The sequence below is a fragment of the Filicampus tigris genome, chromosome 11 (genome assembly GCF_054856515.1).
Source record: "Filicampus tigris isolate MCC_2025a chromosome 11, RoL_Ftig_1.0, whole genome shotgun sequence".
Lineage (NCBI taxonomy): Eukaryota > Metazoa > Chordata > Actinopteri > Syngnathiformes > Syngnathidae > Filicampus > Filicampus tigris.
Window position 1 is genome coordinate 17,539,108 of NC_141227.1, and position 17,025 is coordinate 17,556,132.

At 42.2% G+C, this 17,025-nt stretch overlaps 1 protein-coding gene across 1 annotated transcript in view; it reads left to right on the forward strand.

Moving 5' to 3' along the window:
• meis1b (Meis homeobox 1 b) overlaps nt 1-17,025 on the forward strand; it is a 95,692-nt gene that overhangs the window by 8,642 nt on the left and 70,025 nt on the right. Inside the window, exon 7 of the mRNA XM_086044689.1 lies at nt 10,183-10,294. Coding sequence (XP_085900815.1) covers nt 10,183-10,294 — 112 coding nt within the window. The remainder of the gene's footprint in view (nt 1-10,182; nt 10,295-17,025) is intronic.

A 17,025-nucleotide genomic window follows, 5' to 3' on the forward strand; every position in this document is an offset into this window, starting at 1 on the left:
CGGTTGGACTAAGTTAACCGTTTCCCCGCTGCCGTTCCTTCTGCTCCCTGGAGACATCCCCAACACATTCCCGTCCGCTTGCACACTCTCGCCAATCCTCGCCAATTCCGAATGGGGGCTTGCAAAGGCTTGAATTGTAATGCTCCAGCATTTAAAAGTGCTCACATTTGAATCGAATGTGCTTTTAAAACATGGTTTTACATCAATTTCGACGGGAAAGTGACATAACTTTGTGCTGGTTACTTTAATGTTAGTCGCCCATTGGAAAAGCACAACTTGTATTTTTTGGGGGGTAAAACAGTCATTTTGGTTGGAACGACTTTAAAATAAAAAAATGATTGATATTCATGGCAACAATGTTAGTTAGCACAACAAAGCAAGCAAGTTGTTTGCTCCAAAGCAATTTGCTGAGTTGTTCCTACTTATATTTTTGAGTTGACAATTCCTTCTGTCAACTCTTATTTCTTTGCCTTGAAATTTCAGAGATCACTCAACTTTCCCCCCATTAAGTTTTGGATATAGAAGCACTTTATTAGGGCTTGGAATAAATTTTTGTGTCACAGTTGATTTGAAGTTTAATTTTGATGTTCACATTTGAAAATTGATTTTGAAGTGTAATTAATGGTAAACATTTGTTGTTTGTATGAATTTGCGCTTCAAAACGGCGTTTTCCTCTTAAATGCATCTCCCAGTACTACTATGTGTACTTTTACTCTTAGAAAGGCCTTCATTCTAAATGTGTATACATGTGTAATTGACTACAGTTATAAGAAGTTGAAATATATTTTTAAAAGTGATTTAATACTGCTTGAATTAATTTTTTGTACAAATAATATGAATTGGACGTGGTCTGAATTGATGCGCTGCGCTCAAAATTGTCAATAGTTTCTTTTTTTGATCATAAAATGTTTGTTTATAACCCTTTACATTTCTTCTCCCAGTACATTAAATATCCGAGTAAACAAAAACTGTCTGTATATACATACGCATGCAATTGAAGTGCTGGGAAAAGTTGCAAATTGGCCTTGAATGCACTCCACAATTGAAACAGTGTCTCAATTTCTACTTAAACTAACAACTCAGTGACCAATTATTTACACTCACCTATCCTTGTCCTTCTATTATCGCAAAACTTGTTTTCCAAAATGTGTTTATGGCTTGAAACCCTGTCAAATATTCATTTTAATCCATTCTTCAGGTTAAAAAGTCAACTTCAGTATATGAACCCTGACCTAAAAGCACATGACTTGAATTTTGGATGCAAAAAGTTGCCAGCGGTGTTCTTAATTGCACTTTCCCCCCATAGGGTGAAGGGAGGAGGGGGGGGCGGCTGGCGGAAGGGGCTAACGAAGTGGGAGAGTGAGGCTAATGGTGCTAAGGACTCTCTGGGTGTCTGGAGAGCCTCTCCACTTCATCAAGTGGGACTGGAAATAATTGGAACTTCCCTTTCAAAATATTCCCGCGTCTGACAAAGTCGATACGCCCCAGTTCATTTAAGAGCCAGGAGGTGTTTTGATTACGCCCTTATTTTTGGGGGGGGTTTGTTTTTGTAGAATTTAATCCGACCCAGCCCAACTTTGAGGATGTGGTTTGAGTCCCAGGTTGGCTGTTAGCTTAGCGCAAGGACTGCTAATGGTTGATGTGGTTCTACTTGTTTATAGTGAAGCGGGTGGTGTCCATTTCAAGTCATGTAGGAGTTACCAAATATGGTTCCATACATAGATATTGGTGTGTGTGGTGGGGTGGGCAACTCTGTGGGGGTGCGTACAGGGAACGGACGCTTTAGCGCTATCGTGTTGTCTTTCGGCAACAATCGGCTATGCGGTTATGCAATGCATCTTTCCAGGTCAGCAGTGTTGGTTTAGGTAACGCCAATAGTCAAAGGGTGACCCCAACCCCCTCCCTGAGTCGGGAGGGCAGAGGAGGGGAGGTGCGTCATCCACCATTTTCATAATGGGGTCGGCACTGCTATCGCTAATCTATTAGCTTTCCCCCGCCGGAGTCACACGCGGGCTTCTTTTTGTGCGTCTCAAACGGCTCCTCTCAAAGCAAACTTCTGAGTCGCGGTGGGAGGGGGGTGGGGGGGTGTATGCAGGGGTGGTGATTTTGGTGGGGGGGGCTGCTTGGTGTTGTCGGTAATGGCGACTTTTGTGGCGGTATAAAGGTTTGGTTTGACCCCGCCCATCCTCCCCCTTCCCCCCGCCTTTCGGGGCGGCAGATTCAACAAGTGTCACAAAAGAGAGGCGACCACGTGACTTGTGTGCATCTTAGCCTGCTGGAATAGCAAGTAGGTTCATTCAAAGGAAGGGGTCCTCATAGTCACCCCTCCCCCCCCCGCCCCTCCCAAAAAATGCTAAAGACCATTTTGTACCCCCAAAGTTATGATGGCTGTCGTGCGGCCATGTTTGAAGTCGGAGCAAACAATAACGTGGCTTGTGTGTACTTAGCTAATGGAAAGACCAGAAATCCCCCACCCCCTGACCCCCACCCCACAACCTAACCCCCTGCCGGCCTCCCACAATGGCCACCGTGGCCATCGTGCCAAGCTAGCCTAAGCTAATGAGGAAATGGGCAGAACAACAACATGTCATTCACAAATCTAGTCTTTCTATGAAGTGAGGGGGATGGGGAATATATAGTAATGCAGTAATGGGGGGAGGGGGGGGGTCCTCGAAGTGTAAACAACAGAGTGAAACTCAACGAGGGCTGAGCACGCTCCGTTTTCTTTTTCTTTGGCTTTGCGTTTTCCCATCATAATCCGAATAATGTGACGAGACTCGCCTCCCAAGCAGATACGCTAATCTGACCCCCACACGATGACAATTTTTTTATACTTGTACGACAGTTGTAGTCAATTGAGAAATTGAGACTTAAAGCGGAAGTCAACCCAAACACATTTTTTTCAAGAATATGTTCCCAGCAGGCCCACTAGTTGAAACACGGCATTCTGACCAATTTTGGAATATAAATTAGGCAGCAAAATGCACTCATTTTTAGCCCTCCCTGGGGGCGGCCATTTTGTCTTCTGTCGACTGAAAATGACATCACAACTCAGATTCAGAAAACAGGTCAGCCGTGAATTTTCCTTTATTTTAGCATTAGACAAACATTTATGCATAACAAATCGGATATTGTTACAGATTAATTAAAAAAAAAAATTGCTCGCTAAATGGCAATCGCAATATGGAGGGAAAAAAAATGGCAATTGCTTCATTTTTCAGATTCTTTTCAGCCGCACTCCATTATTTCCTTTTATGGGGAAAACTGCAACAGCAAAGCATTCTGGGGGATGGAGTTGCTTTCGTGTCATCTTTGATTCACGTTTGCCGCTGTTGAAGAGTTAATGTATGTGTGCGTGTGTATGGCGTGGTAGGGATTATGTATATTTGCTCCTGTGCCTGTTAAGTATGCACATATGATTATTCCTGCAGCGTGGCCGCCTGTACATAAGCGCAACGTCTCAAAAAAGATTTCAGCACCTCAACCTTAGCCGTTATTATTAATATTATTATTACTGCAAATCAATCGTTCCCCTTTGCATGAGCGCTTGCTTGCTTGCTTGCTTGCTTGCTTGCTTGCTTGCTTGCATGAGGAAACCCCCCACCTCCCGCCCACACACACATGCACACACACGGAACGAGAGCGCACTGGATCGGAATGCCGAATCACAATTTCCAGCAAGAGGAATCTTTTCATGGCGAATTAGGGAAGAAAAATGATGATAAAAAAAAGTGTGTGTGTGTGTGGGGGGGGGCGGGCTTGCTTAACTCAGAATGGGGGGTTGCCTGCGTGCGTCTGTGCGCTTCCCTGGGCGGCAGATTTAAGAAGTTTAGCGAAAAGCGAGGCAGAACAGAAGCAGGGAAATTGAATTTACTTGACAATTAAGCGGAATACAACCTAGTGCGCATGCAGGAGGAAGAGAGAGAGAGAGCGAGAGAGAGAGAGAGAGGGAGGGATGGAGGGATTTAGGGAATATGCAGAGGGAGGAGGAATGGCGGCTCATTAGGAGAACACAGAATAAATCAAGTGTGTCGCTTTGTGTGCAGTCTGCCTGTCGCCTTTTTTCTGCTCAGTCGACGTCAGGGCTGTTCAAACTTGGAAATTCTTCACCTTTTGGTGTGCAAAAGACAATCCAGTGTGCAGGCTTGTATTTGAAGAAGCGGAGCCCATTTCACCATTGGTGACAAAGCCAATAGTTCATTTGTGTTAGTGTGCTATCAAACCGTCAACATGTTTTAGTTTTTTTTTTTTTTTCCACCGCCATTTTTCTTATGAAAAATGTATTTTATCGGGCTTCAATTTGGCTTTAATTCTCTTTTGTAATGATCTGAAAAAACATGAGGCTGTATTTATTTTTTTCATTATTATTGATTTTTTTTTTTCCCCCAAAAAAATAATTTCTATGTATTTCTATTAACTTATTATTGTATTATTTTTAGCCTTAATCCTCCATTCACGAGTCATGCTTAATTTTAATTTAGCATTTTATTACTGTTCTTGGTTTTACAATTATTTTCATTATTAATTTTATTTCTTTAATTCATTTTTAAATTACTTTTATTATTCTGTATTTCTGTTATTTCGTTTGGATTTTTATATTTATTTTATGAAATAATTATTTGTACAATTATCTTCTCTTTTGATTAGAAATGTACATTTGCTTAATATTTTAAAAAGTATTTTTTGTTTTTCAATTCCTATTTTTATTTTTTTGATTGATATATTGATTCTATGTGGCACGCGACCACACCCTGCGTGGCTACTTTTACAAACTCAAAATATTCTTCTGAAAACGCTGATAATCATTCACTGTACATTTTCCTCCTAAAATGGGGGGAAAAATACCAGAAAAATAAAACATTTGAAAAAATATTGAGAGAAAAAGAAAAGAAATCCACGAATATGCAAATTTGTGGGTGCCGAACTGCAAATATGCATGGGTTAATTGTAATTTTAAGTTGTAATATCACCAATCACCACTAGATGGCAGACATGGCTTAATTGCGCTTACACTGGGTCTTATACTGCCCTATACTACAACGTGAGTAGGCCGAATAATTTTTTGTGGATGTGGAATGATATGCAGGACCAACATAGTACCTCACACATACTATTACATTTTGAGTGAATTGATTTTTGTGAAAAATGCACAAAATTACTTCTTGTACTTAATCTTGGTTTCTTGTTCAACAGTTTTGTGCCGTCCCTGAATTGTAATTTGTATGCAAGAGAGCCTTTTGCACTGGGGGAAAAAAAAATACAGTTTTGTATTTTTTTGTTGTTTGTTTTTTGTTGGGTCAGGATTTTGTTTGATTCCCTATTTAAAATAGCATGTTTGTCAAACATCTGGTTAGAAAGTGTGTGGTCCTCCTACGTGCCCCCCCCCCCCTTGACTAGCACTGATGGGAAAATTGTGGCCCCCTCCATCATTTAAGTTGCCCATCCCTGATGTAGCCCGCGTGTGTGTGTGCACAGGGCGTGTGTGCGTGCGTGTGTGTGCACTTTGCGGTCAAGGTGTGCGTGCTTTTGTTAAATACCAGGAGGAGTGTGTATATACGTGCATGTGTACAAAACTTTCCTGCGTTGAATAGAAGAGAGAAAACAAGTCTGTTGTAATGTATTTGCCAATGGGTGTGTGAGCACATGCTGTGTGTGTGTATTGGCATGTGTGTGTGTGTGTGTGTGTGTGATCTCAGCATTAATTGCCCGTCAGATCAACGCTTGCAACTAAGGGCGGCTTGTGTGATTATAAATAAACTCCTCCCCCTCCACCCACCCCGTCCCCGCGGAGATGCCATCCGACCCCCCCGTCTCAACGTCGCCCCCCCCCCCCTCGTTCCCATGGGGCCGGGGCGGCCACCTCCCAGCAGGCACCGCGCTCTTTTGTTCAATTACAGCTAATGCGCAACTTTGCCTCCCCTCACTCCATCCTCCGTGTTCTAATTATATTTTCAAATTAAAACACAAAGAACTTGCGCGCACCGGGGCTGCAGCGTACACGATTAGCACGTCTGCCTCGCAGGCCTGCCGTTCACGTTTGAATCTTTTGGTATTCACTTCATTTAAGACTTTAATTTGCCCTTACGTGTGAATGCTTGTTTGTCCATATGCGCCCCTTGCAATCGACTGGCGAGTACCAGCTATTGGTAAATATGTCGTATGAAATAAGTACTACTTCCTGTTCTATGGTTATTGTCACGGTTTGCCTCGTGTGCTACAAAACAATTAAGTACACTTATTATGCCCTTTTGAATCCAAATTATAAAACTTATTTTTTGGGGGGGGGTCCCTTTGCACCGTACTCCTTCCTTCCAGTTGACGTTCCGCGTGCTGAGCATCTCAAGTGGCCTCCTCGGTGGCGTTGAACATGCCTTTTAGGGGCGCTTTCCTCATCGTGGACTCATTTTGCGGGGATCAACAGTGATGTTGTGCGTGTAAGCGCCCCGGTTGTCATCCCTTTAGCGCGCCGACGTCAAGCCAGGCCGCCAATGTGTTGAATTTGCAGCACCCCGCTCTTGAATACTGTCCTTTTTGTTCCCCGTTCCTAACACTCTCCAACTGTCTCCAGTTGTGCTGGATAAAAGGATCCAGATTGAAACCAGTTGATCTTTTTTTTTTTTTTTTTTTTTTTTTTAAATCCCACTTCTCTACCAATCCTTTCGTCCTCCACCAGGTCTTCCATCACTCAATTTGTCATGCCGGGCCCGGAAGGGGAAAAAAAAAAAAAAAAAAAAAAATCTGTATCAGCTCAGTTTCGACTCTCACAGGTGGCGTGTTGACTGTGCGTGTGTTTGCGCTAGTGAGGGGATGCCGCGATGGATCCCGTTTGAAGTCCCGTCGTCCCTTTCAGAAGCGGAATAAGAGGTAACATCTGGTTTGGTTGCAGTGCGGGGCAGCCGCATTGGACGAGGCATTTGTGTGTGCGCGTGTGCGCGCACAGATGCACAACCGCGGCGTGCGCACACAAAGTGTGTGTATGGGTCTGAAAATAACACGGTCAATGAGAGGTTCCCCTAAGTTCAGTCACACTTTGGCAGCGTATGCATCAAACTTTCGGTCAGTTTTGTCCCAAATAGTTCTGGTTCTGTTTGAGGAGGACTTCCTCGCTTCTGGTCTGGCTCCGATGGATACTTTTATACCGCGGAAACCGTTTTCCCATTTTGAGTTTCTGAAAAGTTTGGAGTCAAGACAATAAATGGATTCATGCAGGCTTGCGAGGACTGGAAACATTATAATATGAGTTATAGAATGTGACGTATGCAAGTAGCGCGACGCCACGGCACGCTTTCGTGAATGTGCACTTTTGTCCCTTTCACGCAGAGATTGGAGACAGAAGAGTGCAGCAGTCTTTCACATAGAACCCAGCAAAGTTTGCGACGACATACATGTCAGGAAAAACCTACTAGAACATCTGAACTTTATTTGGGTTTACTCAAAGGCATGTTAACTGGTGGCTGGGGTGCTGACTCATTTGAGTGTGATTGGTTGATTTTGAACACGGCTCAGTTGATTATTTTTTTCTTTAAGATTGATTATCAGATTAATGGTGGTTCTTTTTTGTTATGTCGTTGTCATCAGAGCCCAAACCTGCCTGTGAGTATTGTTATATTGTCCGTCTACGTATGTTACTGCACCGTTTGTGTTTAAATGTGTTGTTCAAAGGGCCCGTCTGTCGTTTTGCATTGTGTGTTAAGAATAAAGAGGAAATCAACCAAAACGCATTTTTAATACACATAAATATTGCATTTGTGGAATTAGAGTTAATCCAGCCCTTTTTAGCCATCTCTGGGGGCGGCCATTTTGTCGCTTCTGTCGACTGAAAATGACATCACTGCACAGAGCTCAGGGAACGACCAATCACGGCTCGGCTTCAGAAAACAGGTCAGCCGTGACTGGTCGTCATGAGCAGTTGCGATGTCATTTTCAGTCGACAGAAGTGACAAAATGGCCGCCCCCGGAAAACGGGTGGATTAACTCTTATTCCACAAATGCAATGTTCATCTGAATGCCTTATTTCAACTAGTGGGCTTGCATAGAACATATTCTTGAAAAAAATATGTTTGGGTTGACTTCCACTCTAGGATAGCGGACTTTTGTAAGTTATGTGGTTTGTTAAACATGCAGTGTGTCATTCTCATTGTTTTCTGTTTAAACTTCAGCTGGGAACGGCAATAAACAGCTTGAAGAAAGCAGTTGGCCTCTTTTTTTTGGGGGGGGGATTTACACCCCTTGTCCCTGCTTTCCCCTTTCCCCTTTCGCACAGCTACCGTCCCACCTCTGATCCTACCACCGACATGGACAATTTGTGTGTCTGTTCCTTTCACACAGATCAAGGACTTGGGTAAATGTTTGAAAATTCATGGCAATGTGAAAGCGGCACTTGAAAGAGAAGCGTTACAAGTAACAACGTTTTGCTAGTGATGTAAGCTAACGTTAGCTCACATTTCATCCATTTTGACATTTACTGGTGTCATTTTCACACTTTTTATGCGTCGACCAGGCCATATTTCTTGACTTAGCTCTTATGCGGCGCTGTATATATTTGAATTGATTCCTTTGTGGATGACATCACTTTCGCTGGTTGCCCGCTGTTGTGCTTGTTGTCATCTGCTAGCAGTTTGTCCCAAATGGAGACAGACGTGGATCGCATGCTTCACAAAGCTGGGAACTCATGCAACATGTTGGCTTGCTGCTTTCTTTTTCCTTTTTTTTTTTTTTTTTTTTTTTCTTCTTCGCCTTTTCCTCAGCCCTCATTCCATATGATGGTGTCATGCACACTCGCTTGTGCCTGCATGCCCTTATATGAGAGCGCGACTTGCGCTGTATGCAGGAAAAAGACATGACAGCACTCTAAATAGAGCGGAAACCTCCGCCAAGGCTGAGTGACAGTGACACATAGTGATTTGTGTTGTTTTATTTCAACAAGCTCATGAATTCTAGCGCAAGTCAGACTGCTGCATATTGTATTTTACTGTGTTGTTTAAAAAAAAAAAAAAAAAAGAAAATCGACGTCCTTTGTACATGTAGCGCCTAGCCAATTAAGACTCCCATTCTCCTTTTCTTGAGCCTATTTTTTTAATTGAGTAAAATGATCAATTAATTTAATCAAAATTAAACTAGATACACTAATATACTGAACAAAATAATAAAATAAATAAATTTAAGTCCATGACTGACTGTTCCACTCCAGCCCGTTAGATGGCAGTATTTTTTGTGAATTAATTGCTTTACTGTTGATAAAAGTAGAGAGAGAAAAACTTTAAAATGAAGAAATAATGCTAAAATCCATCCAACCCTCCATTTTGTTCCACTTATGTGGGATCAGGTGGTGACTTTGTTTTTCTGTTGATTAAAGTAGTAAAAAAAAAGTGTTTACAATGAATATATAACCATACAAATGACCCTGCTTTTTTCCCCACATGAACAAATGTATTTCTTTCATTCAATAATAGAAATGTCATTATTTAGGTACATGTTAAATATTGCAATATTCAACACCCATATAGCCTGTTTTTCCAATATTGTTCAGCCCTACTATAAATAGTATTAGTGTTATGGTATATACAATAATAATATTGTCAATTAATTAATAAATGTACAAAAATCTTATGAATTGAATCAATTATAAAACAAAATAATAATGAAAAAAAATGAATATCAAATGGATCATTAGTTGTGGTTATTGCTGTTTCACTCCAGTCCTGTAGATGGTGATAATGTTTTTTAATGAGCATTTGTTTTATTTTTGCTAAAAGCAGAAAAAAATTAAAGTAGTGTTACAATAAAATAATTAATAAATTAACAAATTGTTCATTAATTAGAGTTGCTGTTTCACTCCAGTCCTGTAGATGGTGGTAATGTTTGTTTGTCGGCATTTGCTTTTGTTTTGCTAAAAAAAAATGAACTGGCAACTACCAACTATGAAACAATATGGTGGTGGTAATGCTTCTTTACATTATTTGTTTACACATTTGTTAAAATGAAAAAATTTAAGTAAATGATGAAACAAGCGTTAAAATAAGGTAATGCAAATAATTACTCAATAAAATAACTTTAGTTCCAGTAACGATGCAAATATAACGTTGTGCTTTGTAACCACCTTGTTAATTACACTCCCAATAAAAAGAAACACCATAACCCGGTAAAGTCTAATGGAGTCATCCGTTTTGTGTTTGTCTGCAGACGTCCTGGAACCGAGACCACGACGACACGGCGTCCACTCGCTCCGGGGGCACGCCGGGCCCGTCCAGCGGCGGCCACACGTCGCACAGCGGCGACAACAGCAGCGAGCAAGGTAAGGGCGGCCGCTTTGTTGCATGTGGCGCTCGCCGCATTACATCAGCCGCATCAAGCGCAGCCGGGCGGGCGGCTTGCAGGCGCTTTGCAAGAGTTGCTGCTCGGAAAGCCTCGCGGACCCCCGGACACCTCCTTAAAGCGACAGTAGCCTGTTGATTGACTCGCATAAGGTTGCGTCCCGGAGCCTTCTGCTCTTGTTTGAATGTTGCCACGAGTATGTGGTCGTGTTATCATTCAGTTATCTTTTGCGTGTTTGCACAGTCTCCGTTTTGCTGCAGCTGCTGGCTTCCTTGCTGCCCTTTGTCCTTTCTATAAGTATAAAATTGTTGCGTTACAAAATGAGTGGCTAAAAATGACAAAAATGTCAAGACGCATGCCAATGCTACTGTTAGCTTAGCTCGCTGTATTATACTCCTGGTTGCTGCAGTAGTCCGCTTTATTGCAGCCCTCAGTCTCATCTCGATTGTACGGTTGCAGAGCCATTATTTGAGGATCTGCAAGAAGTGCAAAAAACGTTTGTTGCTGGATGCTGAAAGAATGTGCTCCATAGTCTCTAATTTGCTGTCGTGGCCTAATTTCTTACTGTCCCCAGTTTCCTTTCAGTTCTGAAATGGCCATGTCTTCAAATTTAGGCTAGCAGTGACAAAAAGTAAACTCATATGTCTTGGTGCAGGACACTGCAAAATTATGCTCCTTAGTCTCCACTTCGTCTGCCGCTGTGGCCCGGTTAATTGATGCCCGCTCTCTCCTCTTACACAATTATACAGCCTTTTTTTTTAACATTTGAGGATGAGCAGTCAAAGTGACAAAAAATAAGTAAAAATTGCATGCAAACATTCCTTAGCTCTGGATGTTGCAAGATTATGCTCCATTGTCTCCACATTGCTGCCGTAGCCCGGTCTCTTGCTGCCCTCACTCGATTGTAAAATTGTGACATTAGAAGATTCACCACTCGAAATTACGTAAACGTCGCCTTAGCCTGCCGTATTATGCGCCACAGTCTCCAATTTACTGATGTGAGAGATCTGCTCTCCTGCTGCCCGCAGTCTCCGCTCGACTGGAAGATTGCCGAGTCTTTGTAATTTGACGCTTCAGAAATGACAACGTTAAACACGCCCTTAACGCTTGCTTAGCTTGTTTCTGCGCTTTAGCTCTGGATGCTGTCGAATTACATTCCGCGGTCTCCAGTTTCCTGCAGCGCTCCACTTGCCTTCTCCCCATTCTGCCGCCAATGCTGCATTTGAGGATACATAACTAGAAACAACACACTCATTAACTTGACACTGTTGCGTCGTAGTCGGCAGATGCATCGCTCCAACGTTGACTTCAGTCGAATGAATGAACTCCCTAACAGTGTCAACCAAAGCTGGGCATTGTTATCTGTAACGAGGCAGTTATTAAGGTTGCTGGGGCGTACCTAATGAAATGGCTAATGTATAGCACTACAGTAGACAGGAGAAAACGTAAATTCATATATTATTAAAGGAGAGTTTTCAGGGTTAGCCAGTGGCAGCGAATAGACGCCGCCGCCACCATGGCTTCCGCTCCAATGAGTGGACATTTTTTGTGTGTATGTGTGTGTATGTGTGTGTGTGTTACCAACACATATCGTGTCATAGTTGTCATTGCTGGTTGCAGACATGTCAGAAGAAAGACCTTGTTCTTCCCGTTTGTGTCGTTTTGGTTGGCTTGGCTTTAAGGGTGTCAGAATGAGGACAAAATCTGCGTAAGACTAATTTATTGCTTCGAAGTCTGAACGTGAAGAGTTGGGAACTTGTTTTCTAGACTTAAAAATGAAAAAGAGTTTTAAAATGTGGGGAGGGAAAAAATTAAGATGGCACTATCGAGTCTTTTTAGAATTGATTATTCGACGGAATAATGTAGTATTCAGATGGATTTGGTATCGTTATCGGTTGCGATACAGTCGCCGACCAATTGTCAAACCTCATGACGGATTTCTTCTTTTATGTTTGTGGAACACTTAGCAAGTGGTTATTTCTTCAGTTATGGCAACATGGTCGATGTCAGAAAATGATCAGCATGATACATTGTAACGTGAGTGATTGTGTGTCAGCAGATAATTATCATTATTGATGTTATGATGGCAGGAATGTTGAAATGACTAGCGGTATGTTACTTCTTAAAACCAGGGGAGAAATGCCGATACTGTGACGTTTGATATCATCATCTGCCGGGTTACTGTATCGATATAGTCACATCAGATATCGATATTGTTGCCATGCAGTTGTCAAACTTTATGTGAAATACTTAGCAACTGTTTTAAAAAAAAAAAAAAATTATGTTATATGGTGATTTTATTTTACACTGTGACTTTCAACCATCTGTTGCTATACCACTATCTGTGAAGTTTACATTGAATTTTTAATGTTATCACAGCGACATCTGGGAAAGACAATTCCAGCACGGAGTGCGCATGCACTTTGTGTGTCTCGTGCTGCAGTAGTACTATGTTGTGTTTATAGTATTCCAAACCTTCCCTTCATGCTACATTCAGTAATTATGACATGTAGGAACTTCATAAGCTTGTGTTGGGCTGCTGTCCAAATATTTTTGGCCCTCTGGCGTGTCTTCATTGGAAGCCCCTTTCAATTATGGAACGAGTATATTCCTATACGTACTTCCTTTTTGCAGCTTCTAATCATACGCTTGGCTATATTTGCTGCGTTTTCATGCTAAATTCTGCACACTATTGTGGTTCTGCGGCGTGAGGCGTTCAAGCTCCCTCGTGCTTTACGTGGGTAACTCTACAAGCCTTACAAACGCACAATGTCTTAAGTGTAATATATACATATATGTATAATTTTTTTTTTTCCCCCCCAATACATTTATAATGTGCGTCCACTGGATAAAATGTCTCTCAAAACAAAGCAGTGATGGATGTCATCAATGAAAAAAGTCGCCATACTGTATACAGGAGGCGTGCACCTAGCATGCAATAACATGATTATTACTTCTTTAATTGGGTTAGAGGCTGTAAACATGTGTCTAGCATTGTGTATTGTCTTCACAGGGTTCATGTTGCATGTGTTGTTGGGACACGGGGTGGTGTGTGTTACACACACACACACACACACACACGCACACACACACATGCGCACACAGAGTAAGTACCGGAGGCCATGTTGGACGCGTTTCAGTGTTTATGTGGGTTAAGAACGTTCTCCGCCGCGTCATATTTGCCTCTGTCAGTCACTCTGTAATCCCGCTAAGCTGGTTATTTATCTGTTTGTGGCATCCCCCCCGCCTCACCCCAAACGCTTTCATCTCCCACCTACTCTCCCGTGTCTCGCTTTCATTTCGCCGCCGATTGTTCGGCCTCCCACTCGCTCCCCGAAACGCCGCCTTTTGTTTATCTTCACCTCACAACTTGCTCCCACCTCCTCCTCACATTTGCTTCATATCTCCTCCTTCCCCTTGTTGTTGTTGTTGTTGTTGTTTTGGCTCTCGATTTCTTCTCTTCCTTCCGCCTCTGATTGAGTTCTCCCTGACCTTTTCCCTCTCCCATCTTTTCTCCTCTACCCCCTCCCCTTCCTCCGGAGGAAGATGTCGACTGCCCAAGCGCTCCCAGCGTTTTTTTCTTTTTTTTCCCCCCCTCCCTGAACGCCTCACTGGACACCGCTGGAAACATCCTCTCCAGTATGAGGATACACTGCTAGGAATGAGAGAAATACAGTAAACTCACATGCAAACATACCTTGTGCCACTGTTTGCTCCACAGTCTCCACTTTGCTGCAATAGCCCGGTTTCTGGCTGCCCTCAGTCTCATTTGTTATGCAATTGCCCAGAGGAAATAACAAAAATAAACCATACCAACATGCCCTTTTTGTAGGATTGTGAGCCACAATCTCCACTTTGCTGCAATACACTGTTTTTTGCTGCCCTCAGTCTCCTTGCGATTGTAATATGGCAAGAGATGACAAAAAGTGAATACATGTTGGCTTATCCGGCTAAGTTTTGCTCCAGAGTCTCCACTTTGCAGTAGTCTCCTGGTTTCCTGCTGCCCTCAGTCTCCTCTCGGTTATAAAATTGTCACTCCAATTTAATAATTGAGGATACATGGATACAATTTACAATAATAAACACATATACTAACTTGTCTTACGCTGCATGGTTATGCTCCATAGTCTCCGCTTTGCTTCAGTCGTAGTCGTTTTTATTTTGTTTTGTTTTGCCGGCCCTTTTCTCCTCTCAATTCCGATATGGTCACATTATTGTAACATTTGCTGACGCATTGCTAGAAATGACAGAAATAAACACAAACGCTAGCTGGACATTGCAGGATTATGCGCCAAAGTCTCCCTTTTGCCGCAGTAGCCAGGTTTCTTGGTGTCCTAAGTCTTTTACGGACTCTTAAATTGCCTTTTGGGTGCGTTTCGGGTATGTGGGGGCATCCCAAAAAATGCCGTTCACGGGGTTCTCGCTTAGCTGCAGTCTTGTGTCTTTAGTGCGACACACTCAGCCTCTCACACTCCAGTGTAACGGCGAGCCTCGGAGGGAGCTGTTTGCCTTGGCTCGGGCCCGCGCTCTCCTCTTTTACAAATGCTGTGGGTAATTGGTGATACATATCTAATACGGCCAGTCATCGCCTCGCTCCCTGGATGCTTCTGACAGGCAGCGGAGGAGGGAGGAGGGAAGAAGGAAAGCTGTGTGGCGCTCCAAAAAAGAGAGCAAACACTCGGCGGTGTGTTCTTGTGTTTCCCCCTCACACGCCAGGCAAGAAGGAGCACTTTATTCCCTCCACGGGGCCGCGGACGTGATCTGATTTGAACGTTCTTAACATGTCATACGAGTGTCAAAAGAAGATTTTAGAGTTGCCAAAATAAAAAAAATACAAAATCCAAAGACCAAAAAAAAAAAAAAAAAAAAGTCACAAGCAGAGTGAATCGTTTGATACTCATGAGGGAAGATTGAAATTCAGTAAGGTACCACTTCAAAGGCGCTCAATTTGCAAAGTCTTTCAATATAATCAATGAAAATAGCAATCTGTATTCATATTTATTATAAAAAAAAAGTTTAAATAATAGTCAAATGGGAAAGTAGTAATTGGTGTCAAGGAAGTACATTGAAGTGTTGCATCTCGACTGAGACTGAAATAGTTGCATGTTGGGGAGGAGCTAAGTTTAGCCTGGGTTGTTAACGGAAGTTGCAGAGAGTCCGCCACACATCCACACCGCCCTGCCACCTAACTTTCGAGTTATAATCTCTTTAAAATATATATGTTTGTAATAATTCTTTTATTCGCTTGAATGAATTCTGCTTTTATTTTTTTAGGCATTCAAGATAAATGAATAAAATGTCAAATACGAATAAAAATTCTGTCCCTTTTGTTTTATGTACATTTGTTTAAAAATGTGTGCAAATATATGAACCAAAATATACATCACTCTACAGTATATACTTAATAAAACCATACAGTAATAAAATAAATAGAATGTAAAGAATGGTTCTGCAGCTTTTTCTGGTGTATGCACCGTGGCCATCAGGGGGCAGTAGATTACCTGCATATGTACAGTATATACTGCACATGAAAAAGACGGTTGCAACTACTGTAAGTAACCCAGTAAGCTCCAGTAATATATTTTTTTGCAGAGGATAAAGAATATATTCCCGTGAGTATTGTTATATTGTCTGTCTACTTCATGTTGTTGCACCGTTTGTGTTCAAATATCCGTTACTTAAAGGGTTTTACCACCGCAATGTCGATGTTGCTTTCGCTAGCCCTTGTATAGCATTTTGTGCTGTGTGTTAGCATTAAGCGAGCAGACTTTCCTAAGTTATGTGGTTTGGTTGAATACACAATGTGTAATTCTCCCACCGCCCTCTCGTTTGTGAGCTGTTAGCTTTTGTAGAAAGGGCCACCGATGGTGGCGGTGGCTAGCTGGCAAACAGCTGGGCTAATAGAAAGGGACAAATTAACGCCACCGTCACCGCCATCGCTGCCGGCCAGGAGGGGAAAAAAAAGAATAAGGAGGTTCTTTGGAGATGCTCCCTTTCAATGACATGTGCCAAACAAATGTGGGTTTTTTTTCTGCACGTATATGCCGATGGAATTCAGTGAGCGCCTAGAAAGAAGTGAGGGGGAAAATATGGCACTAGTAGGCTTGTGGTCAAGACGTAAACACCCGAGCTGGGAATGCGGTGTGGGAGCCACAAAAAAAAAAAAAAAAAAAGGAAAAGTGGTTCTCCTAATTGCTCACAGCGAGGCGGCGGCGGTGCCGTGTGTAAAAAGCCTCGTTAAATCTGCGATTTTATATAAAGTCGCATTAGCAGGCTTACTCACGCCTTGCTTTGATTTCAAAGCGGGGAAAAACACGCTGCATTGAATGCATCACGGATAAGGAATACAGCGTTCTTTCACTCCCAGTTCACCATTCACACTACAGTGGACTACCGTGGCCCGCGTATAATTTACGTTATAGCACATTATAAATATAGCACTTTTTTCTTTTAGGAATCTGTTTTGTTTGTGTTTTTTACTAGGGCTCAACTGGTTAATTGACTGGCCGATATATTCGGTTGATATTGGCTCATTTGAAATCGGCCCCCAAAAAATACTCATTTATAAACATTCACACAATACATTATAGAACAAGTATAATGACATTCAAATCCCCCCCCCAAAAAATTGAACAAAAAAAAGCCAATTTTTTTTTTTTTTTACCATATTTCTCTGTTGTAAAGTTAACTACTAAAGCATGAAGAATTGTA